At 44.4% G+C, this 26,947-nt stretch overlaps 1 protein-coding gene across 1 annotated transcript in view; it reads right to left on the bottom strand.

Annotated features, from left to right (window-relative positions):
- tcp11l1 (t-complex 11, testis-specific-like 1) overlaps positions 1 to 26,294 on the bottom strand; it is a 43,127-nt gene extending 16,833 nt beyond the window's left edge. The window contains exons 1-5 of the mRNA XM_084316880.1: positions 26,155 to 26,294; positions 25,940 to 26,052; positions 19,033 to 19,172; positions 1,384 to 1,516; positions 861 to 981 (exon numbers count right to left, since the gene is read on the bottom strand). Coding sequence (XP_084173006.1) covers positions 861 to 981; positions 1,384 to 1,516; positions 19,033 to 19,165 — 387 coding nt within the window. The 5' untranslated portion in view covers positions 19,166 to 19,172; positions 25,940 to 26,052; positions 26,155 to 26,294. The remainder of the gene's footprint in view (positions 1 to 860; positions 982 to 1,383; positions 1,517 to 19,032; positions 19,173 to 25,939; positions 26,053 to 26,154) is intronic.
- Positions 26,295 to 26,947: the final 653 nt, after the last annotated feature.

The raw sequence follows: 26,947 nt of genomic DNA, 5'->3' as shown, positions 1-26,947 counted from the left end.
GGTGAATACCACGATCACAACACCAGAGGGAGCTCCACAAATCATGTTAAACCCAGATTCGGCTCAAACAAGGGACTAAACACGTTTTGCAATTATTCCACATCAATGTGGAACGCCCTACCCAAAGCTGTAAAGGAATGTGAATCACTACCCACTTTCAAAAACACTCTCAAAAAACACCTAAGGGAGACTGCAACTCGAAACTGGCCCCTGTAAATGTCCGAACACAACCCCCTCCAATGTACAGTAAATTACCAAGTATGGTCTTGTCAATAATCCAATGTACAGTTTTGTTTGTACAGTTGTAGTGTCCCCCACCCACCCCTCCTACCCAACCCCCCCCCCCACTCCTACCCAACCACCTCCAATGTATAGTCCCCCCCCACCGCCACCTACCCAATCCAATGTACAGCTTCTACGTCAAATGTATATACTCTTTTTTTCTGGACTATTTTTGTATCACAAACAGTACTGTAATTGCAAATCTGGTATGTCATAAATGTATAGATGTAGCAGTACTGTCTATCTGTATGTCATGTATGTCATATATGTTACGATGAATTGAAAATGGGGGACCCTGATGTAAACAAGACGAAAGTCTTTCTCTGGTCTGCATCCCCTTAACAATTGTATGTATTGAGCTGTACTGTACTGTACCCATTCTGCAATCTGTTAAGTTTTCAATCAATCAATCAAAACGGCTCAAAACACCCCAGAGTCTGTCACAATATATATATATAGACTCACTAATCAATATCTGTGGATATAATGAGATATTGATTTTAGGCAAATATAAGGTGATGAGATCAGTGTTGTCATATACTGTAGGACGATACATCAGCCCTACCGTCACCTCTCACCTCTTTGATCTCTGCCAGCAGTTTGATGGCATGGTGGTATGACGGAGGGTCCTCCATCAGTTGAACCTCCATACAGTCCCAGAATGCTTTGTGCATAATGTCCTTTACTCTCTTCTCCAAGCTTTATGGAGACACAGGACCGTTACAATAGGAAGAAAGAATACACTGAAAGGGTAGAATAGGTTAAACTTTAGACCCATAGACCCAATGGACCCATCTCTTTTCTTGATCCTCCAATCACAACGGTTGCTTCCCTCGTACAAAATGAAGGAAGCAACAGCTGTGACTGACGGATCAAGAAAAGAGGGCCGGCTTGTCAATTGTGTTCATAATAGTCTTGTTATGATGTCATCATGCACTTCTTACCAGTTGCCATTTAATTATAATCACCCGTCGTTTGCCCTACCGCCTTCAATGACGATGCAACGAGATCCTAACGTGTCTGTCATTTTACTGTATATCCCATCATCATTCTTATCCCCCCTCAATATCATCATCATCCAGCTATGTGAACACACCTCACCTTCCCTCCACCAGCTCAGTTGGTTTCAGTTGAAAGTTCTGGTTGACCATTATCTCATGGGCCAAGGCCATGTTGCTGACTCCTTTAGCCATCTCCATTAACTCCTCCTCCGTGGCGAACCGAGGAGGGCTGGCTGTGGGGGAGAAGATCGGTGAACCTATGAGAACCTCAGTGTGTCTCTCACAGTCACGTTCAAATACAACGCAACGTGACATTTTAGAGCCAGTGCAAATGCATAGAGACAGAGTGCAAATAGGCCGCGCCCCCACACAGAGGGGAAACCATTCCATCTCTCTCCGTTGACTTTGTATTGTGCGACAGTATCTCCTTGTCATTTCGGTTTGCTAGCTGCTAACATCAGAAAAATACCTAAAATATACTGTGTGGTGGGTAGTTTACATCATTGGTATCTATTTTCATTATTTATTTTTTTCCATTTGACGCTGGAAATTCCACTCAGAAAGGGTTAAAAAGGTCCACGCACGAATAACATGTATGGAGCGAATGATAAAGCTTAGCAGACGCCATCAGTGCCGTGAACAGGGGTGCAGTCGTAATATGGGCGAAGGCCAAGCGCACGCACGCGCATGCATGTTCCCTCTGTTGCGCACAAAACAGATGATACACCTTGTCTCATCCTTCCAGTGAAGTCGGGAGATCAAGCAACCCCCCACCACACCTACAGGGCTTGTATTTGGTTGTCGGTATCCTATTATTATGCAAAGTCTAGGTGATAAGTGGCGCGACGAGTCATTTTATCACCTAGACTTTGCATAATAATAGGATGCGCGCACTTCGGCCTCAGTGACGAAGGCCAAACGCCGTTTGACCGCGTTTGCCCAGCACTGCACCCCTGGCCGTGACGTCACTTCAGGTAACTTTTCCCTACTTCTGATCCACTACAATGGAGTTTGACGAGTGCAGAAAGCTATTTCCTTGATCCAAATGGACGCCTTACAAGACGCAAATGGGTTTAATCGTCGGAGAGATTTCGATGGACCAGCTACAATTGGTTGAAACGAGGTAGTTATAAGGTTTTTAATGTCGTAAAAATAGAACTACATGTACCACTAGGCAGCCTGTTGTTCAGTACGGAGCCGCTATTGGTCTGGTAGGCTGTCGCCCTATGCCTTATGCCCGTCCGGGTCATAGTACCAAGCTAGCTATATGGCTCTGGCTAACGTTACCATTACCCCGCTAACGTTACTGTCGTGAACCATTTTTTTTTGTATCCACTTTTTCTCCCATTTTTCTATATTTTTCTCCCATCCCAATTTCGTATCATCCAATTCAACCCTCCCCTGTCACGAACGCTGTTTCTTGCCTCCCACAAGCCGGCTGCAATGTGGACTAAGTCATACATAGCACAAGTCCCCTCCGGTACTTGAGGTAACAGCAGTCGCATCTTTTCACCTGCGCAGCTCGATCTCTCAGTGTCGAGGAGTAACGCGTGGGAGGCTCACGCTGCCCCCGACACTTCCTGATTCTACTGCGCAGGCGCACCAACCGACTTGTAGGAGTCGCTTGTTCACAACGCCCGATCCCCACCCTTCAGTTTCCCTCCCCGTAATACGGCCAATGTGTATTACTGCGGACGACCAGCTAAACTGAAAACAATGTGGAGAGCTGGATTCGAACACGCGAATCCTAGCGTCTCCACACTGGTGGCGAGTGCCTTGCCCACTACACCACCTAGCCGCCCTCGTGAACCATTTTAAATCGGGGCATGTAGAGGAGTTTGGGGAACGAGCAAAATGTGCAGGTCCTCTTCTCAGACCTGTGGGGCAAAGCACTGCACGCATCATGCCGGCTAGCAAGCTACACGTCACAGCATGTTGATACGATAGCAGCCCCTCGGTGCATCAGTCACGAAAGGGGCTACCACGATAGCTAACTAACGTTAACGTTACAAGCTCAAACACCTTATAACTACTAAAGTTACTACTGTCGTGTCCATAAGTTCCCTGGCAGAATACTTTGTTTGTGAGGACAAAGGTATACAAAGAGGAGAGAACCATTTTAAATCGGGGCATGTTAGGAGTTTCGAGAATGCTATGCTGGCTACCAAGCTAGCTAACTTCGCTACTAACGTTATATACACAATATGTACAACGACACAATGATTTACATTAGTATTTACAAATATGGTAACGTGGTTGTGGCTTTTACAAATAGTGGTTAGCTTTAGAGATAAATGGCTATGATCACGGAGCAATAGTGTTACTAGATAGATACTAGATTCCTCGGCTAGTAGTAGCAAGGCTCTCTGCTTCCTGCCACTACCTGCCTGTGATTCTCAGCGCCCCCCTGCTGCCCTGTACCTGGTGTGACATCATCATTAAGATGACACACGCACGTTATGAACCATGGATTAAAATATCCACGTGCGTGGTGGTTGTGGTTGGGTCGACAAAATGTTTGATAAAAACGCTAAAACTAGGTCAATTTCGATAATCTTTTTTTCCCCTCTTCATGAAAGTCACCGTTGGCCTAGTCACATTGTTTATTGAACAAAAATACAACATGCAAGTGGGCCTTTAAGAGAAAAGTGGATAAAGACAATGGGCCTCATTCACCAATACTGTCTGTTAAGAGAAAAATAAGTTCTTAAAGGATAACTCCACTATTTTGGGAAATTAGCTTATTTAACATCTTCCCTGGAGTTAGACAAGAAGATGCATACCTTTTTTGTCTCTGTGCGTGCATTTTAGCTTTGGGAATAGATGCTCCGTTAGCATAGCTTAGCTTCATCACTGGAAGTGAGGCAGGACAGTAGCCTTACAGTGCCTTACAATGTATTGCAAGGTCTGACATTGACCAAACTTGATATGCATGACCTTGGTGGGCTCTAGGTCAACTCCTGAAAAGGGGGTCAATGTCAGACTTTGCAATCAAAAGTTAGGGGGCTAATAACCCTTGCCATAATTTCAGTGCGCCCCTAACTTTTGATTGCAAGGTCTGACATTGACCCCCTTTTCAGGAGTTGACCTAGAGCCCACCAAGGTCATGCATATCAAGTTTGGTCAATGTCAGACCTTGCAATACACTGTAAGGCACTGTAAGGCTACTGTCCTGCCTCACTTCCAGTGATGAAGCTAAGCTATGCTAACGGAGCATCTATTCCCAAAGCTAAAATGCACGCACAGAGACAAAAAAGGTATGCATCTTCTTGTCTAACTCCAGGGAAGATGTTAAATAAGCTAATTTCCCAAAATAGTGGAGTTATCCTTTAACGTCCAAATCTGTTCTTACCCAGGTGTGTTGAATGATGAATCCCACTCATTCTTAAACTGAAATGAGTGTTCATAATGAGAAATTTAGGGGCAAAAAATATTTTTTAGGGGCAAATTTTTAAATAACAATTTTACCATTATTAAAAAAATATGTTCCTCCTGCCTCATTACTATGGTCCTTTTATTTAACATTTAAGTGCGTTTGTTTTCAGGTTTGTATCTTTTATAATGAACCAACTGAGAAAGTGTGTAAATCACTAATAGAACAAAAACAATGTGTGTGCGCGCGCTTGTGTAGTGCTCCTTGAATGAGATCACCACAACACACACACACCATTGCATTAATCAGGAGGACAAGAAACTCTGCATACATTTGTTTCACAATGAAAAGTGCTTTAGAAATCAAATGAATTATTATTGTAAATAACCCCATGAAAGGTTTATTATTTGTATGGGTAATTACCTGCTTCATATTTGTGATGTTACTGGTTTCAGTGTGTGCCTAAAGTGATCAATGTGTTGGGCCGTTTATAGAGATCTATGCCAATTAATGTTTATGTATATCCGGGACTTTTTTTAATAAGAATTGAGAGGTATGTGTATATGTGACCTTTATTTTGAAAACCGTGTTGCGACGCAACCTTATTTACATTTGCGCTTTTGACAGTGAAATGTTCAGTCCAACTTAGCTCGAAGGAAAGACTAATCAAAAAGGTTTAATTGACCCGTATGAGGCTCTTACGGTAGGACTTTGATTGTTTATAGAAGTGGAATGTAATATTATGCTAAACGAGAAATAAACTGATTTTACCAGCAGTAAAGTTGCAAGCCACTTTCATTTCATATAGGGGAACCGTGACAATTATTAGTATTATCTTATTTGCATATTGTCTCATTATTAGATAGATAGATAGGTTGATATTTTATAAATTTAAGTAGACAGTATTTCACGTCCCAATAGTGGGCTACTACTAGGGATGCACCGATATGAAAATTGGCCGCCGATACCGATTGTTCAGCTAACACTATCGGCCGATACCGATACCGATATTTGTATATTTGTATATAAGTATTTGTAATTTTTTTTATATTTTATTTTGTATACTGTATACTACTGTATATTTGTATGTGTATGTTTGTATTTGTAGGCCTCTTTACTTACTTAAAAAAAGGAAACATCAAGAAATATGTTTATGGTATCACTATCTCTCTCCCAGTATCGTCTTGCGGCCTGCAGAGGGATACTATTTTCTCAACCAGAGCTTTCAACCAATGCAATGGAACCATTCTTGCGGCCTGCAGCGGGATACTATTCTCTCAACCAGAGCTTTCAACCAATGCAATGGAACCATTTTGATTGACAGTCGATTCGGCCAATTACGCCACACCGCAAGCACCCACCTCCTTGTCCGGCAAGCGTTTATTCATTTTTCTACTTTCGGGCATTGTTCTGTTTGCGAGAGCGAATACGTTAGCTGCCCGGCCCGCCGACCGGCGGTCCACAGCATGACCAAATGAGACATAATGATTTTACTGCAACAAATGTTATAATAAAACAAAGCCTTTCTATACATTTGTCTGGTTGAAAACTTTATTAACAGATTGCAGAATGTGTAGTTGGGTACGGAATGAGCAACGGAATGGAACCGAGCTATGAACGGACTAACGGAGTAATGCCTTGTTTACTGCTATCTTCGGGTAAATAATATGCTTGTTATTGAACGTGTAACACTAACTATATAGCGTTAATGCCACAAAACGAATGTTTGTGTTATTTTAACAGCAGATACTTTCTTAAATGCCATCTTCCCGAGAGAGGGTGTTGACGGGGAGTTGTGTTATTATTATTAATAGCATTGAACAGCTAACCGAAAGCTAGCGTTAACTAATGTTAAAGGTTTAGCCATAACGTTACCTTGGCTAAAGTTGGGGCTATTCATAATGCAGCAATAATGGCTGCAGACCTGCAAGCAAAGTACAGGAAGTTGGCAAAGGAGTATTCCAACGCAAATCACATTTTCACCAGTAACGTTAGTCTTGCATCTCCCGGTAGCTAATGAACGAACTAACGGAGTAATGCCTTGCTGCTATGGGTAATAATAATATGCTGATGTTATTGTCCGTGTAACACTAACTATATAATGTTAATGCCACAAAACGAATGCCTCGTTAATCATAAGTAGTAACTGATGCAGTAGCTTGTGTGCGTGTGTGGGGGACGGCGGGCGTTGTGCAGGTAGGTCGCGAGTGAACTTTTTTTTTTTGCCTTTTGACGCTAAACAAATTGATGGGTATTTATCGGCGACTGCTATCGGCACATTTGAGCTTATCGGCCGATAGGCCGATAGCAGTCAACAAGGCACTTATCGGCCGATACCGATACTAGGGATGCCCCGATCACGTTTTTTGCCACCGATCACCGATCGTCGTGAGCCATATCGGCCGATACCGATACCGATCGTTTTTCATTAAAAGAAATTAAATTTTATTTTATATAAATCTTTTTTATTTTATATAAAATATATATATTATATAATTAGACTTGTACTTGTATTATCTGCGAGACATCGCCACCACGCAACAAGTCAAAATGCTCGCTATCTGCAAACAGCTCCACTGTCTGTGTGTACTCTAGTAGCCTCCAGCTACCAAAAAGGATTCTCCGGCGCTGCAGCGGGACCCTATTGGTAACGTTATGCTTTGGTCATTTCACATTCAGCAAGCCCTCAGCTCGAATACGCATTCAATCAATGTTATAAGACATTGATATCAGGAGCTATCTGTAGCTACTGCTAGCCGGCTAGATGACGTTAAGACAACTATTTAGTTCAATCGGACATTTCGTTTTGAACAGTGAATTAACGTCAGCTAACGCGAGCTAACGGAGGTATCAACATGCACTACAAGACTTGCTGGAGCATTTGTTGATATCAGGAGCTATCGGTAGCTAGCCGGCTAAATACCGTTAGACAATGCCTACTAAAAGTGAATAGTTGACTGGGTAATTTTGTTTAAACAGTAACGATAGCTAGGTAGCTAACGTTAGCTCAGGTCGAATGCTATCTAGACTCAGCAGAGGAGGTCCGCCTCCTCTGTGTTTACAAACTCTACACGGGTACGGGCGGGGCTAGGGAGGAGGAGCAGTTTGCAGGTCCTGTGCGTCTGAGACAAGCGAGTGAGATATCCACTTGATCAGTTTCCGCGATCTGCGAATATGACTAATTATCGGAATTCCCCGATCGCATATTTATACTAATTATCGGCCGATAACGATCGGTGGCCGATCGATCGGGGCATCCCTAACCGATACCCGACCGATATATCGGTGCACCCCTAGCTACTACTACTCACCTAACGTTAGAAGTGTCCGTGTCCCCGTCAATCAATCATCACATCATCACGTCAATCATCATCATCTTATCATCTCTCCACATCGGACGTGGTCGTCATAAGATGGACTGATATCCACTCCGTTGTTCTTGCAGAGCAAAATTTGCGTCTTAAATGTATTGAAAGGAGGTGCTTCTTTGGCGATGCAATAGCCCATATTGAAAGGAAGAGAGGCCACATTCAGTTTCGTTTTGCTAGGAATTATGGGATTTGGTGTTGGATGTATAGACTACGCAGATAGGGACATGGTCTTTAATCGCACGATAGACTACAAGTACCAAGTATATAGCGTGACCCAGATTCACTCCACACGCAAATCTTTTTTTTCACTCAGGCTATCGGTGATCGCAGTAAGTTCATTCATTGCCGACAGATTCTTTCATAGCACCACGACATTGTGTCGCACTGTACAGCCTTGGTTGTAGGCTAATGTTTTTTTTTTAAATGTATCCAATTTGTATGGATTAATTTAGGAGTGAAATGCGAATGAAGGGTTGAAATCACAACTCGCAACGTTGCTCCCAAATAATATTTCCAACTCGCAACGGCCAAATTAAGGGGCAATTTGCGACGAGATCGTCGCAGTGTACAGCCCTGATTCAACAGGAAGCGATTTGCGACTGATCTCAATTTTATTAGATTCAAATGTATTGTTATTATACAGTACAAGTACAATACACCATCCAACCAGAGTGGATAAAGAAATGCTCTTAAATATAAATAAATAAAAACGGCTTAGTGAGGCAGTCTCTCAGCGCACGCACACACACACGTAGTACTGTATACGTGCAAAATTAATCGTTCCAGCAAAGTAGGCTTTGTCAATACTGAACGACTGCACGCTTGTCAAGAGCCAATCGCCAATCACCCATCTCTCTCTGAAAGGTCCCTGTGGCTAAAACCCAGAGTGCGCTCAGAACTTGTAGGTGTGGAGGCACAGGATTTGACCGGCGTGTTGTGTCTGAGTTGAGGCTCCAAAGTATTGCATACATCTAAAAGGACCGCTCTTGGCAATCTGAAACGGCTAAGCAGCCACTCACCTGGCTCTGCAAATAGATCTAGACGATCTCTAAATATGCGTTCTATGCGCTGTTCTAGCAGAAATATATAATCCATTTAAAAAAAAAAGTATCCACTTTTTCTCCTTATTTTCTATTTGCAACTTGAGCAAGGTATTCGCCAGGCAAGATGGAGAAAATATAGGTATATCTCTTAGCAATGAATATGTAATAAACGCTACGCATGCTCTATGGCATATATATTGTCTGCTCCCGGCAGCCCTTGGGGGGGGGGGGAAGGACGACGTGATAGGTTAAGACAGTGCTTCTCAAACTTTTTCTGTCAGGCCCCCCTTTGGCGGACCAAAATATTTTAAAAATTTTCTGTAATCCAAATTTTTTATTTTATTTTTTTTAAATCTCAAGGCCCCCCCTGTCATGCCTCTGCACCCCACCTGTATCACTGCACACCTGTCTCAATGATCACCTGTCTCACTGCACATCTGTCTCAATGATCACCTGTCTCACTGCGCACCTGTCTCACTGCTCGCCTGTCTCACTGCACACCTGTATCACTGCTCACCTGTATCACTGCACACCTGTCTCAATGATCACCTGTCTCACTGCGCGCCTGTCTCACTGCTCGCCTGTCTCACTGCACACCTGTCTCACTGCACACCTGTCTCACTGCTCGCCTGTCTCACTGCTCACCTGTCTCACTGCACACCTGTCTTTGAGAAACACTGGGTTAAGAGCAGAGCTCAATCACATCGGCGACCCTGAGAGACAATTGCATGTGTGTGTGTATTCCTCTGTGTGTGTGTGTACGCCACCAAATTGCATGTCGTTGTGTCGTTGCATGCCGAATAAAGACCTCTCTCTAAAGAGGTCCTGCATTATTATTATATTATATTATAATAGCTTAATGCAGCTACTTTGTTTTTGTAAATGTCAACAACGCTACTGTTGAAACCAAACTCACTAGCATGTCTTCAGTTATCAACTGTCAAACTGACACGAGTAAAGCAACACACAATAGTTATCTTCAACTCCAAAGGGTTCAGCTTGTGACTGCAACTTGTTCCTGTTTGCGGACGACTCAGCCCTGCTGGTCTCTGACAAGAACAAGTTACAGGTTGAAAAAACCCTCAGCTCGGAACTAGGCAAAATCTGCATATGGCTCGCTGATAAACTATCATTACACATGGGCAAAACAGAGTCCATTCTCTTCGGTTCAAATAACAAACTCAGCAAGACCGACGGCTTCTCAGTTACAGTGGGTGACAATATTGTCACAAGGAAAGAAGAAATTACCTACCTGGGCTCCATCCTTGAGGCAAATCTTTCCTGTGACAAAATGGCATCCAATGTAATAAAAAAAGTCAACCAACGAACTCGATTCTTGTACCGGATCTCCTCTCTGGTAAACAAGAATACCCTGAAGACTCTGGCAGGAGCACTCATTCAAGGGTACTACGACTATGCTTGCACCTCATGGTACCAAAGCACCTCAAAGGCACTAAAAACAAAATTACAAACATCTCAAAACAAACTAGTCAGACTACTGCTTGACCTTACTCCTAGAACCCACCTCACCCCTGCCCACTTTGACAAACTAGGATGGCTTAGAGTAGACAACAGAGTACAGAAACTTGCAATGGGCCTGGTCTACAAGATACACTACACGACCAAGGTACCCATGTACATGTCAAAATACTTCCCAAAGGTCAGTGAATACCACGATCACAACACCAGAGGGAGCTCCACAAATCATGTTAAACCCAGATTCGACTCAAACAAGGGACTAATCACGTTTCGCAATTATGCCACATCAATGTGGAACGCCCTACCCATAGCTGTAAAGGAATGTGAATCACTACCCACTTTCAAAACCACTCTCAAAGAACACCTACGGGAGACTGCAATTCAAAACTGGCCCCTGTAAATGTCCTAACCCAACCCAATGTACAGTTTCTACGTCAAATGTATATACTCTCTTTTCTGGACTCTTTTTGTATCACAAACAGTACTGTATTTGCAAATCTGATATGTCATAAATGTATAGATGTAGCAGTACTGTCTATCTGTATGTCGTGTATGTCATATATGTTATGATGAATTGAAAATGGGGGACCCTGATGTAAACAAGACTAAAGTCTTTCTCTGGTCTGCATCCCCTTAACAATTGTATTGAGCTGTACTGTACCCATTCTGCAATCTGTTAATAAAGTTTTCAATCAATCAATCAATTCAGATAATTATTAGATAGTGTTTTAGATATGTGTCTATTTGAATGCACTAACTTGACTATTACAAGGTATAAAGACACTGAGATTAGACCCAAGACTTGCACATTGCATTCATAAAATGATCAATAGTCAGCAGTGCATTATTTAATTGGCAGTTACCAACCTGCATCTCACATTAATCTGCAGCATCCCAGCTTTCAGATGGTGTACTGCAGGGGTGTCAAACTCATTTTCACAGAGGGCCACATGAGCATTATGGTTGCCCTCAAAGGGCCAAAGACCGTATAAATGTTAATGTAATGTAAAATAAATGTAGCTACTCATTTACATATTGTTAAACATGTTGTTTCTGTATTTATTACTTATTCAAGTTATACATATTGCATATGCATGTGCATAGATGTAAAAATATATGTTAGTGTTGTGAAGGGCCAGATTAAAGCTGAGAATCTACATTTATTGTTTTATATACATTGTATATTATTTATATATACACGTTATATCCCTTTAAGCCTGCGTGTAAATCATAGTAATATTCACTTTCCTTATGGATAATGCCCCCTGACGGCGGCGCCAGGCAGTCTCGCACTCAGACAGGTGCAAGGGGCGAGTTTGGGGCAAGTCAGGACATGCCCTTGGCAGTGTATTGATTCCGGGCAAGTGGTTAGGTTTGGAACTAGAAAGCCACTTAAGTATATATATCGGCGCAAGTTCGTCTAAAGTCTGTACGTGTTCGGTAACAGTGAAGTGAGCAACCGTGCGTCTAACAGAGCGTTGAGAGCCACATGTGAATAGAATAGTAAAGTGTCAGAGTTTAATGCAGTAACGTCAAGTTCGACCTAATCTAATGTGAAGTAAATAGTCGTTCATTTATTGTATATCGTGCAACCACAGTTTGTTCGTGTGTAGCATTGGACATGTGCACAGGAAAACCAGCGGCGGCGATTGCAGAACCATTACTGGTTGGATTATATTGATTTGGAACGTGTTACCCGGAGAAGAGCCTCGTTGATTTCCACTATCGTGTGGGATTTAACCTCGTGAGGATTACAACTCGGGCTGGCCTCATGGACAGAGGCTGGCTGGCTGTCATCATTGCTATCGAGCATTTGGATTACAGTTATTGCTTTTGCTGCTGATCGTTGGATTTACAAGGACCGACTCCTGTGCGTGGAGTCTCTTTATTCTTCATTGAATCAGACTGAGTATCCGAACATTCCTCTACCCTCTAGGCCTTGCAACCCCGGAGGGAACCCAGTGTCTCCAGGCGGTACCAGCGTTGCCTTCTATAGCTGCTATTATACGACAGGTGGCGTCAGCTTAGACCCATCGTAGGATTCCTGCTATTCCCAGTGACTCATGCTACTGACTGACTTTATGCATATTCTTCGCCATACAAGCGCGACCCTAATTCTCATTCTGTAACCTAATGTTGCATAATAATAAAATACCCTCAAATACTATTTCTTTGTCAATGCCGTGTTCTTATGAGTGTTCACCATCTATATTTGATGTACTGTCTGGCCAGTAATTAAAGTACATACCTAGCAGTGGTTTAATCTATCACAATCTTTAATACAGTCAGGGTTTTGTAACCCCTCAGTTACAATTGGTCCTTCAAGCCGGAGGGTATCAGTGATATTTAATATAATATTAATATTAACATGGCCAGCGGTGAACACTCTCCAAACGGCTCCCCCAAGCTAGAACGCCCGCAGCGCAAACGTCAGCCACCTCCATATCTAGAGGACTTCGCTTTCGTTTTACCCCCTAGCTTATCTAAACTGACGTTAAATACGGATAAAACGGATAGTTTAAGCATGCCCACAACTATCGACTTGGCGGCCCTGCCAGTAGAGACCCCAGAGGGTTCAAACGAAACTGACTTAGCTCACGGGGGGGACCAAGCGGGACATGACGTGACTATACCTCCAGACAGCGTCACCGGGATAGACCCCGGTGCACAACCAACCCAAGAGCACGTACCCCGAGACAGCCCTCGACGCGCAACCACGAGAAGAGCACCGCGCTCAAGAGATAGACCTCGGAGCGCGCCAGGAGAACAGGTCTCCACCAAGCCCTGTCTGCGCCCGATCACCTCCATCAGCGTCATCCCCCAGCGAGGCTGAACAGAGACTAGCGCAAGCCTTAATCGCCACGCTGACAGCTTCAACCGAAAGAGACCGTCTCCAAGCACAGACACTTGGTGAGCGCGACCGTCTCCAAGCACAGACACTTAGTGAGCGCGAACACTCTGCAGCGGAACGAGAGCGCCGCCAAGCGCAACAACAGAGTGAGCGCGAACATTCTGCACTAGAAAGAGAACGTCTCCAAGCACAACAGAACGAGCGCGAGACCATCAGACTGGAAGAGAGGCGCCTCCAGGCTGAAGAAAACATTCAGCGCGACGCCGCCCACGCGCAACGCGATGCACAGCGCGACACCGCCAATGCACAGCGCGAGATGGAAAGAGACCGGCTGCAGGCGCAGATGGTGGAGCAACTACTCCAGAGGGTGACCCCTCACTCCTCCACCCGGAGCTCCCGGAGATCATCACGACACGGGTCGAGGGCACCTTCCCCTCCCCGACCAGTCTACACGGGACCCAGCCAGCAGGAAGAACCTGCCTACGTCGCCGAGCCCCCTCCCCGACCAGTCTACACGGGACCCAGCCAGCAGGAAGAACCTGCCTACGTCGCCGAGCCCCCTCCCCGACCAGTCTACACGGGACCCAGCCAACGGGAAGATCCCGCCTACGTCGCCGAGAAACTAACTAGAAGAATCCAGGACCTAGCGGAGGAAGAGGAGGGATATCAAGCCCACCAGCACGAACCTACTTTGGACCAGGAGGCCCAGTACAGCCCCGACCTCAGCCCCGAGTCACTGTGCTACAAACCCCCGACCCAAACCAGGGTTGAGTTTAATACACAGTCAGCAACGAGGAGCAGCACCTGGGGGCCCGGCCTCTGGTACCCACCCAGCACTAACCCACGACCCCACGTACGGGGAGACTCGCCCAGGAGGCCTCTCCCCCTATGCTCATCGGTGTCCCAGCCATCCATGGCGTCTTACCTCGGCACACCGACGTTCCCAGACTTTACGCGCGAGGACAGAGCACAGTACACAGAATTACGCATGTGTTTAGAGACTATGATGTCCGATGTCCACGACGAGTCTTATAAATATGCCATCCTCCTCAAGCATCTCAAGGTGCCCAGAGCGCATTACATAGCGCTGGCATATTCGAACTCAAGCACCCCATACTCAGCTGCTCTGGTGGCCCTCGACGCGCGCTATGGACGCATATGGGATTACGTGATCCAAGAAATACGAGATATCGACCGCCTCCCCCCAGCCAAAGACAATAGAGCACTGGATGACCTCTCTATCAAGGTACAATCCCTCGTGGGGATGCTGGGGTCCCAAAAGGAGAAGGGGAGATATGAACTGTATGCAAATTCTAACGTGGAGCGGATACTGGAGAAGCTCCCTCCAGCCCGTCAAGAGCGTTTTCGGCAGCAGAAAGACCACCGTGACCCCAACGGCCCAGAACCATCCCTCCTAGACCTGGCTGATTTCCTCGCCAGGGAGGTCAGCAGTCTACGACTGGACACATTCGTGTGGGGTGGCTCTGACCATAAAGATGGATCGAGAAGGTTCAACGACAACCGCCGGTCCGTGACCGTGATGCACCAAGCCGAGGTTGTGTCACGGCACACAAGCCATAACCCCCACGCCAAGGAGAAGTGGAAGGCTGTCTGTCAGTACTGTGACAGTGAACACCAGCTGTCACAGTGCGACGCCTTCAAAGACTTAACCACAGCCGAAATAAGTCAGTGGCTTAAGGACAAACACCGCTGCTTCCGCTGCGCGCGCGGCCACATGGCAGCCGAGTGCCGCCTGAAGAAAAGATGCGGCAAGTGTGACGGCGCCCATCTAGAAGTCCTGCATGAGACCAACAAGCGTCCGCCAGGAAACGAAAGTAGGCCCGTCACGGTGATGTACCAGGCCGAGGCGGTGTCACCACAAACCAGTCCTGAACCCCCCCCCTGGTGTCCTGACTGTTGCAGCAGACACTGGGAGTCATGGTGCTACTCGTACCATCTCGATTCGGTGTCACCACAGACAGGTCACAACCCCCCGGCCAAAGAGGTATGGAAGATCGCCTGTACGTACTGCCGCAGAGGACACTGGCTGGCACAGTGCGACGTGTTCCCGAAACTGACCATCGCCGAAATGGAGCAGTGGATTGCGTCGGACCCCCCAGAAGCCGGTCACCGCCGATTCCTGTGCGAGGATAACATGCGAAGAATAGCCCGACGAGGCAACCGACCAACAGGAGTGCTCCACATAGACCCCAAGTATAGCGGGACCCCCCGAGTGCTCATCAAAGTGGTCAGAGTGCTCCTGAGCTACGAGGACAAGGTCCTGGACACTTACGCCGTCCTCGATGATGGGTCTGAAAAGACTCTCCTCCTCGCTTCCGCCGCAGCCCAGTTGGGTCTGCGGGGTACCAAAGAAACAATGACAATCCGCACTATTCAGAGAGACCTAAAAACCATAAAGGGCAATAACGTCTCATTCACAATAGCAGCGGTCGGGCAGCCCGAGAAGCGGTACAGCATCACTAAAGCATTTACAGGCCATGACATAGGTCTGTCAAGCTACAACTACCCCATCCCACAGCTGATGGCGAAGTATGCGCACCTACGCAGACTACCTATACCGATCATCGACGGCGCCACACCGACCCTGCTCATAGGCTCCGACCACGCGGACCTCATTGTCCCAATCGAGGCGGCCCACATCGGACCCAAAGGATGCCCAGTCGCGGTCAAGACCCGACTGGGGTGGACGCTCCAGGGCCCCCTCTACGGACTTGCCAGCCAACCCACGTCTACACGCTGCCTGCACACAAAGGTGAGCGACACAGGCCACTCTCTCGTACCGCCCGTTGAGAGGCTATTGACATTAGACGAGAGGCCTGTGAGAGAACCGTGGGCTCAACAAGAAGGAGTTCCGAACTCCACCCCCCTCAGCTGCGCTCCAAGCGACGTAGCTGACCTCGAACCCAGCACCCCAAACTACCTCTTGATGGGGCGGCCGGAACCGGGCCCTCCTCAGACGGGGTACAGACCGAACAGACGGAGGATGTGGAGACACAGCCAAGCACAGATCAACCAGTCTCAGGCCCGCTTCCTCCTAAGCGACCTACCATCCCGTCCAGCCCGTCAGAAGTGGGTAAAGGACAGGGACAACCTGAAGGTGGACACAGTCGTTATGATCATGGACCAGTCACTACCCCGAACTATGTGGCCGGCCGGCCGCGTAAGCAAAGTGATCACTGGTGCCGACGGGAAGGTCAGAGCGGCAGAAGTTATTGTCCAAGGGCGGACTTACACCCGACCCGTGGCAAGGCTGATAGAGTTGCCAAAGCTCCCTGACTCCCCTGATGACGATCATGACCCACTGACTTTGTAGATTGCCCTACTCCTCACAACAGATATTGAGCAGTTGACTGGACTATTAATCTGTCTCCCTTAACTAATTAGGTGCAGACTAATTAGGAGGCGGCTGTTGTGAAGGGCCAGATTAAAGCTGAGAATCTACATTTATTGTTTTATATACATTGTATATTATTTATATATACACGTTATATCCCTTTAAGCCTGCGTGTAAATCATAGTAATATTCACTTTCCTTATGGATAATGCCCCCTGACGGCGGCGCCAGGCAGTCTCGCACTCAGACAGGTGCAAGGGGCGAGTTTGGGGCAAGTCAGGACATGCCCTTGGCAGTGTATTGATTCCGGGCAAGTGGTTAGGTTTGGAACTAGAAAGCCACTTAAGTATATATATCGGCGCAAGTTCGTCTAAAGTCTGTACGTGTTCGGTAACAGTGAAGTGAGCAACCGTGCGTCTAACAGAGCGTTGAGAGCCACATGTGAATAGAATAGTAAAGTGTCAGAGTTTAATGCAGTAACGTCAAGTTCGACCTAATCTAATGTGAAGTAAATAGTCGTTCATTTATTGTATATCGTGCAACCACAGTTCGTTCGTGTGTAGCATTGGACATGTGCACAGGAAAACCAGCGGCGGCGATTGCAGAACCATTACTGGTTGGATTATATTGATTTGGAACGTGTTACCCGGAGAAGAGCCTCGTTGATTTCCACTATCGTGTGGGATTTAACCTCGTGAGGATTACAACTCGGGCTGGCCTCATGGACAGAGGCTGGCTGGCTGTCATCATTGCTATCGAGCATTTGGATTACAGTTATTGCTTTTGCTGCTGATCGTTGGATTTACAAGGACTGACTCCTGTGCGTGGAGTCTCTTTATTCTTCATTGAATCAGACTGAGTATCCGAACATTCCTCTACCCTCTAGGCCTTGCAACCCCGGAGGGAACCCAGTGTCTCCAGGCGGTACCAGCGTTGCCTTCTATAGCTGCTATTATACGACAGGTGGCGTCAGCTTAGACCCATCGTAGGATTCCTGCTATTCCCAGTGACTCATGCTACTGACTGACTTTATGCATATTCTTCGCCATACAAGCGCGACCCTAATTCTCATTCTGTAACCTAATGTTGCATAATAATAAAATACCCTCAAATACTATTTCTTTGTCAATGCCGTGTTCTTATGAGTGTTCACCATCTATATTTGATGTACTGTCTGGCCAGTAATTAAAGTACATACCTAGCAGTGGTTTAATCTATCACAATTTTTAATACAGTCAGGGTTTTGTAACCCCTCAGTTACAGTTAGCTTATGTTATTTTAACAAATTATTTTAGTTTATCAGAACCCCATATTACTCCATTAATCAATGATCAAACCATTCAAGTAAATAACAAAGAAGAAGATCATCAAATACAAGCTATGACATTAAGTTTGTTGAAAAGATTTTTGTCACAGTCAAGAGGGGCAGAACTAACAACTGAGCTGCAAAGAACACGTGGGACAGATGTAGCAGATGTTACAAAAACAAATGGCTGCACACAACCTTGCAGAGGCCATACATCCAACTAATGGAAGATAGTTTAATTAACTTTAATTAACAGATTGCAGAATGGGTACAGTACAGTACAGCTCAATACATACAATTGTTAAGGGGATGCAGACCAGAGAAAGACTTTCGACTTGTTTACATCAGGGTCCACCATTTTCAATTCGTAATGAAATTGCTATTATGTGTCTGCATGCACACATAACTGTAACTGTACTCAAAAATAACAAAATAAGGGTTGTCTCAGTTCACAACTATATTGGTCAAGTTTTGGGTGGGACTTGTTTGCGTCCCTACAGCTTCTTATTCAATTGAGCGAGATGCTCAGTTATGTCACACAGCCAGTTTGCATCCGACAGTTCAGACAATATTTCTTCAACCCTTTGTTACCTATTCCGCCTGGATCTTTTTTGTATTTTGGGCTGTAAAATTGTCAAAGAATGTCTGAGGAGTAAGTGCTTTTGGCTGTTTTCCTTTGTTACTTCATCAATACCTCAGATGTTCAACATACATGTATGTGTAAGAATGTGTAATAACTAAGGCTGTCAAAGTTAAAGCTTTATTAATGCATTAACCCACAATTATTTTAACACCGCTATTTTTTAACCCAAGATTAATGTTAAAAAAAAATAAAAATAAAAAAAAATAATTTAATTTTTTTACAGAGCTCTTGGGGGGCCACATCAAATGACGTGGCGGGCCACATTTGGCCTGCGGGCCATGAGTTTGACACCTATTGTGTACTGTATAACCCCCCCCCAAGTACTCACCCTGTGGAAGGGTCACTCTGTGTGGGCTGGGGGTGTTGGCCCGGGTTCTCTTCCTCACCGCCTCCTCCTGAGTAGTCTCCTCCTTCGCCTCCTTGTCTCCTCCACCCTCAGCCTGGTCAGATTCATTGGGCATAGTGGGGCTGACGGACCAACAAGTGTGTGTGTGTTAAAAGTAGGGTTGGGCACCGAGAACCGGTTCTGGAACCGGAAGTAACATATTTGCATTTCGATTCTTAATTTCGATTCTTAAAAAAGAAAAAGAAAAATTACTTTGTTAATTAATACCCTAGTTACAGTACAGCAACCAAATTATATCAAGTCAACTGACAATGTGAATAGTATGAAAAAAATTCCTGCGAAATAAGCTGTGACCTGTTTTGACCTGCACCTCAAATAATCGGAATCGAGAATCGTTTAGAACAGGAATCGAAATGGAGAATCGGAATCGGAATCGTTCAAATCCAAACGATGCCCAACCCTAGTTAAAAGCTAGTATCTGAGGACACCCTGATGGCTGAGCAGACACATCATGCTCTCATAATGTTGTGGGTCTGAATCTCTCTCACATAGCATCTGTGAGCAAGCACCACGGGAGTGGCTCTTGTATAGTAAACAGATGGATAGCAAGCTAGCATAAGGACACATAGTATGTAGATTAGGGATGTCCGATATTATCGGCCGATATTGGCATAAAAATGTGATATCGAAAAATATAGGTATCGGTTTTCAAAACAATATTTTTTTTTTTTTCTTTTTTTTTACATTTATTTAACCTTTATTTACCCAGGCAAGCAAGTAAGAACAAATTATTATTTTATTTATTGTCAATGTATGCATAATGTTGTGTTAATTACACGACAAGAGATCTGTAATGTTAATTACCTGAAATTATTCCGTTTTTTGGGGGGGGAAACCCTGCATATATCGGTATCGGTTGATATCGGTATCGGAAATTAAGAGTTGGACAATATCGGTATATCGGTATCGGTAAAAAAGCCAATATCGAGCATCCCTAGTGTAGATTGTATAGTATAGCATTGTATAATAGTGTACATAAGACCCAGTGCCTCATCCGTAGCTAACAGTGTATTGCACTATCACAGGACCTAGCATGTCTTTACATGCTTTTGTAAAACGCATGTACATATACCCAGGGGTGCAGTCGTGCACACACGCGGTTACACGCCGTGTTATTAGATCACTGAGGCAGAACTAAGTACGCGCGATCGCGCACGGATGTGTACTCACGTGTACGCCAGGGTTTCCGTTAGAAAAAATTGTTGCCGGTCTCCGTGACCTGCAAGATTTCAACTACCGGACAAATGAGATTAATTCCGGTCATAGTTTATTGAGCTTTAAAACAATTGATAGGCAGGCTCATGTCATCCTCAAGGCATGTAGATTTATAATATTATTACTTAAAACTAGGCTACTTTTGCGTATACAGTCATTAATATATTCCAAATAAAATAAGTCCCTCGATACTCCGTCTCCGTGCTGCTGCTGACTTGAAATAAAATAGACCGCGTATGTGGCAGTCGGTCCGACACTGAACAGCAGTCTGTTATAATCACATTTTTATGAGCTAACGAATTCCGTTATATTGGACATTTGTATTAATTATATCAAGCGAAGAACTGAGAAAGCAGAGAGACTGCAACATTATCGTGGTTTGCGTGACTACTCTCTCCACCTCAATGTCACGCGGTCGAAAAGGGCGCTTGTCTATTGGACAGTGGAAATGTGTGTGTGGCTGCGATCCTGTGTGTGCGCGCGCGCGTGTGTGTGTGTCTGTGTGTGTACTGCGGAGCCCAGATCAGCGGAGCCGAGTTTTGACATGGCATTGATCCATTGTTCTATTGAAGCACATTACCTACCACCATCCTCTCGCTAAACAACTTGTAGACCACGGTGTTTTTATGAGTGCCCACAAGTAGCCGTTTTAATAATATAATAAGCCGCGCGCCTCGGTAATAATAATAAGCCGCGTTTTTTCTTCCTTCTTCCCAAGATGCACAGACATAGAGAGAGAGAGAGAGAGAGAGATAGATAGATAGATAGATAGATAGATAGAGAGATTAGATGCAGTGTGCTTGTTTTGCAGTGAGTGCTGCGAGCAGTGGTAATAATAATCACTTCCTATATTTGGTTCGCGTTTGGTCCGATGAAGCGAACCGAGACCTACGTTTTTAAAGCTCTCGCTGACAACGTCGTTGTCATTATTAGAAGCAACGAGGAAACAAATGTAATGATCGTTTCGTTCATCGCATAGGCTATTTAATTTATAGCCTATTTTAATACAATTCAAATAATCAAATTGTGCTTAGACTCAGGGAATTATTTTCACCGGACATTAAGACCGGAGAAATTAAATATGTCGGACTTCAGGAGATTTTGCCGGACAAATACCGGTAATTACCGGCTAACGGAAACGCTGGTGTACGCGCACACAAAAATGCGCTGTATCCATTCGTTGTGACTAAGTACCCGGCGGCCACCGTTTTACATAACAAAAAGCGCAGGTATAGACTAGGTGTCTGGGTGTTGGCTATCTGAATGCATCTCCCCCTTCATTCTGTGTGACGGCAGTGGAGGTGAATACTAATGTGGCTCGGAATTCGTGATGGGGTCTACCTGCTTATGATTGAATCAAGCGTCTGCTGTGCTGCGCGCCAGCTTTCCAATTGCTCTCGCGCGCGCACATTCACACAAATAGAGAGCAAGAACAGCGTGTATGATAGAAAGATTGCACTTGCGTATATGCGCTTGTGTGTGTGCGTGCGTGTGTGTGTGTGTGTATAACTGCGCGCGCGAGTGGGTGTGAGCGCACCACAGGTTCATCACCAAACCTCCCTTGCTGTGCACTAGGAGTCATGCACACACAAACTTCAAGTAAACACAAGTTGTCTGATTATTTTAAGTTTGCTTTTGTGTTTGTGTGTAAAACAATTTCTTTAATTGAATTAACTTAAACTAAACTTTTCTAGTTTAAGTTGATTCAATTAAAGAAATTGTAACTACTATTACATTTAAAACATTGTTTGTTTTTCAACCATATCTGTTGACAATATAATTTCTTTATATATTATATATATTGCTACCTTTTTCAGCTTCTCTATTTAAAAAAAAAACTAAAAATCTGTTCTGTGCGCATGCACGTGGCGTGTTACCAGTTCCCATATTACGACTCAGGGCTGTACGCTAAGCTTTTTCACTAGGGGCACACTTGCCCCTAAATGAGAAATTTAGGGGCAAAAAATATTTTTAGGGGCAAATTTTGTAATAACAATTTTACCATTATTAAAAAAAATATGTTCCTCCTGCCTCATTACTGTGGTCCTTTTATTTAACATTTAAGTGCGTTTGTTTTCAGGTTTGTATCTTTTATAATGAACCAACTGAGAGTGTGTAAATCACTAATAGAACAAAAACAACAAACTGTGTGTGTGTGTGTAGTGCTCCTTGAATGAGATCATCACAACACACACACCATTAATCAGGAGGAGAAGAAACTCTGCATACATTTGTTTCACAATGAAAAGTGCTTTAGAAATCAAATGAATTATTATTATTGTAAATAACCTCATGAAAGGTTTATTATTTGTATGGGTAATTACCTGCTTCATATTTGTGATGTTACTGGTTTCAGTGTGTGCCTAAAGTGATCAATGTGTTGGGCCGTTTATAGAGATCTATGCCAATTAATGTTTATGTATATCCGGGACTTTTTTTTTATAAGAATTGAGAGGTATTTGTATATATGACCTTTATTTTGAAAACTGTTGCAACGCAACCTTATTTACATTTGCGCTTTTGACAGTGAAATGTTCAGTCCAACTTAGCTCGAAGGAAAGACTAATAAAAAAGGTTTAATTGACCCGTATGAGGCTCTTACGGTAGGACTTTGATTGTTTATAGAAGTGGAATGTAATACTATGCAAAACGAGAAATAAACAGTGATTTTACCAGCAGTCATTTCATTTCATATACGGGGAACCGACAATTATTAGTATTATATTATTTGCATATCGTCTCATTATTAGATAGATAGGTTGATATTGATACTTTATTGATCCGCGGTGTCAATTTAAGTAGACAGTATTTCACGTCCTAATAGTGGGGTACTCACGTAATGCATGGCTGATCCTGAACGTTAGAAGTTTCCGTGTCCCCGTCAATCAATCATCACATCATCACGTCAATCATCATCATCTTATCATCTCTCCACATCGGACGTGGTTGTCATAAAATTGACTGATATCCATTATCCACTCCGTTGTTCTTGCGGAGCAAGAGCCATATTATTATTTAAAGGAAGCGGCCAAATTCAGTTTCGTTTTGCTAGGAATTATGGGATTTGGTGTTGGATGTATAGACTACGCAGATAGGGACATGGTCTTTAATCGCACGATAGACTACAAGTTCCAAGTATATAGCGTGACCCAGATTCACTCCGCGCAAATATATTTTTTCACTCAGGCTATCGGTGATCGCAGTAAGTTCATTCATTGCCGACAGATTCTTTCATAGCACCACGACATTGTGTCGCACTGACAGCTCGCGTGAGTGGCGTCATCACACGCCTTGGATAATTTAGGAGTGAAATGCGAATGCAAGGCTTGAAAGCACTACTCGCAAGCCCGCCCCCAGATAATATTTACCAATCGCAACGGCCAATTAAAGGGGCAATTCGCGATCATATCATCGCAGTGTACAGGCCTGCCTGCACCACTGCATATACCTGATATGTCTTTACTCTTATTACTTGTATTATTGCACAAATGTCCCATTCTCATCCTATTGGATTTTTATTATTGTATTATGCACAATCGTTGCGGTCAAGACCCCCCGCATTTCACTGTATACTTGTATGCCGTGACAAATAAAACTCTTGACTTGACTTGATAGCATCTATGCACCGTCATCTCCAAAGTACACTATCCAGTTAAGCAGACATGATATTAAAAGGGGTACACCAGGGGGCGGCTATGTGGTGCAGTGGGCAAGGTGCTCACCACGAATACTGGAGACGCTGGGTTCGCCTGTTCGAACCCAGCGCTCCACATTGCTTTCAGTTTAGCTGGTCGTCCGTACTAATACACATTGGCAGTATTAGGGGGTGGGAAACTGATGGGTGGGGATCAGGCGTTGTGGACAGCGACTCCTACAGGTCGGTTGGTGCGCCTGCGCAGTAGAACAGGAAGCGATGGGGGCGGCGCCCCTCCAAAGCGCAGACCCCCGACGCTGAAAGATCGCGCCGCGCAGGTGAAAATATGCGACTGCTGTTACCTCGAGTATCGGAGGGGACTCGTGCTATGTATGACTTAGTCCACATTGCAGCCGGCTTGTGGGAGGCAAGAAACAGCGTTCGAGACGGGGGAGGGTTGAATTGGATGATACGAAATTGGGATGGGAGAAAAAAAAATAGAAAAATGGGAGAAAAAGTGGATATAAAAAAAAAAAGTACACCAGCCAAATTAAAGAATTCCAATGTTATTTCCATGGTCAAGGAAAGTTTAAATCAATAATTGTGAACATGAGCTACTCTTCTCTCCCAAAGCCAGAGAAGTCTCCGGGGCTGCTCCGTAGACAGCACACGGGTGAAATGTATAGAACACCCAAATGAGCTTTATTCTATAGCAGTGTTCGCAGTTGTGCCTCTCTCACTGTCATCTTTACCAGTACATTGTCTGTGGCGCAGCTTCAGACCTTATTCGTGATGACGTCACATATTTTAATTGTATGCACTGAATGAATGAATGAACACTTTATTTAACAGATTGCAGAATGGGTACAATACAGTACGGCTCAATACACACAATTGTTAAGGGGATGCAGACCAGAGAATAACATTAGTCTGGTTTACATCAGGGTCCCCCATTTTCAATTCATAATGACATATATGACATACACAACATACAGGTATATAGTACTGCTCACTGGACTTTTAACTAACAGTTTCAATTTAAACATTGGATTTGGTTATGTTGTTTGTGTTCACTAATATTAACACAGGTCCACGAATGGTGTTTTCTGTGTGAATAACAATGCAGGCATCTGGGTCATTTCTCGTAGATCACTGACAACAATCTAGTACGACAGTCATGTGACGCAGCTCTTAAAAAGACTATATTGACTTATTGTTAGAGTAATTTTTACAGCCCATACATTTATTATTTGAGAGATACGCAGGTTTGTATTGGTCATCATCTATATAATCCATAATGACCGCATGTGTGATGATGACATGATGTTGGGAGAGGCCGTGATGAGCCCCTTTCGTGACTGTGATGCACCGAGTGAACCCACAGTCACTTGCTCCTCAATAGGAAAACAACCTAGATTTACCCTGAAGGACTGGTTCTGGCCGAACCGTTCGTTATACAAGTATCACAGAGACGTGTCAAAGGTACTCACAGTTGCACGAGGTTTTCGGACAGAGATACAGGATGGTTTGAAAGCTCGGCGTTGCTAATAAACATTTTAAATAACTTTTATAAACTGGTCAACACTGCATTATTTCCGGCATTGAGTGCCTGGTGCGCATGCGCTGTGATCACCCATCATGCACCCAACGCCGGAAATAATGCAGTGTTGACCAGTTTATAAAAACTATTTAAAATGTTTATTAGCAACGCCGAGCTTTCAAACCATCCCGTATCTCTGTCCGAAACCCTCGTGCAACTGTGAGTACCTTTTAAACGACTGTGATTCTTGTATAACGAACGGTTCAGGTAGAACCAGTCCTTCATGTTAAATCTAGGTTGGTTTCCCATGGAGGAGCAAGTGACTGTGGATCCACTCGGTGCAGCAGTCACGAAAGGGGCTAGGAGATGCCGTGATGAGCAAGTCGAGGAGTGAACCTGTCAATAATACAAGTACAACCCTATCGATCCGTTGTACTAACCTTGTCGTCTTGACCCCAGAGATAGATCAGGACAAATAAGACGATCGTAATCCTGAAGTAGAATTCGTGTCACGTTAACTAAGGCTAGGCGTTTTATTAAACTGTAGCAGCAGCTAGAGGGAGAACAAGAAGAAAGACATGATGATGCTCATGACGCAGCTAACGGCGAAACTGAAATCGTAACGGAAAGATTGTCCCGTCAAATGTTTCTTTACCGACACCACGCCGTTGCCAACAGCCTCTTCTTGCAATGAGGGGATGTTCTATGTTCTTCTAAGAAACGACAGTCTGTGCTATACAGCCGTATATCGTGTTGCAGGTTTTTTGAATGGGCTAGAAAGTGCATCGTTTTCCGGTATACTTCGGACCGGCACATCCGGGTAATTTCGCGACCGCGCCTACTATTTTGAGTAGGGTCCAGCTGCAGCGCCGATAATCCTGTCAAGGGGCAAGCCTGTCAATAGGGGGTATCTGCAGAGCCGCAGAGCCTAGTAGGGGGTATGAATGAATGGATGAATGAATGAATGAATGAATGAATGAATGAATGAATGAATGAATGAATGAATGAAAACTTTATTTAACAGATTGCAGAATGGGTACAATACAGTACGGCTCAATACATACAATTGTTAAGGGGATGCAGACCTGAGAAAGACGTTTGTCTTGTTTCCATCAGGGTCCCCCATTTTCAATTCATATAGACATTTATGACATACACAACATACATGACATTTATGGCATAGGGATATTTAGGTATTTAGTACTGATACATTTGTGACATAACGGTATTCAAATATACAGTACTGTTACCCCTAGATCCTGACAGAGTATATACATATGATGGGGAGGGGACTGTACATTAGGAGGGGGTGGGTGGGTGGGAGGGAAATATACATACGGCGGGGAGGGAATATATACATGCGGTGGGGAGGAGACTGTCTATTAGGAGGTGGTGGGGGTTTTGGGCATTTACGGTGGCCAGTTTCGAATTGCAGCCTCCCGTAGGTG

The sequence above is a fragment of the Notolepis coatsorum genome (assembly GCF_963971535.1).
Source record: "Notolepis coatsorum genome assembly, chromosome: 6".
Taxonomy (NCBI): domain Eukaryota; kingdom Metazoa; phylum Chordata; class Actinopteri; order Aulopiformes; family Paralepididae; genus Notolepis; species Notolepis coatsorum.
This window is presented reverse-complemented; position numbering and strand designations above follow the sequence as displayed.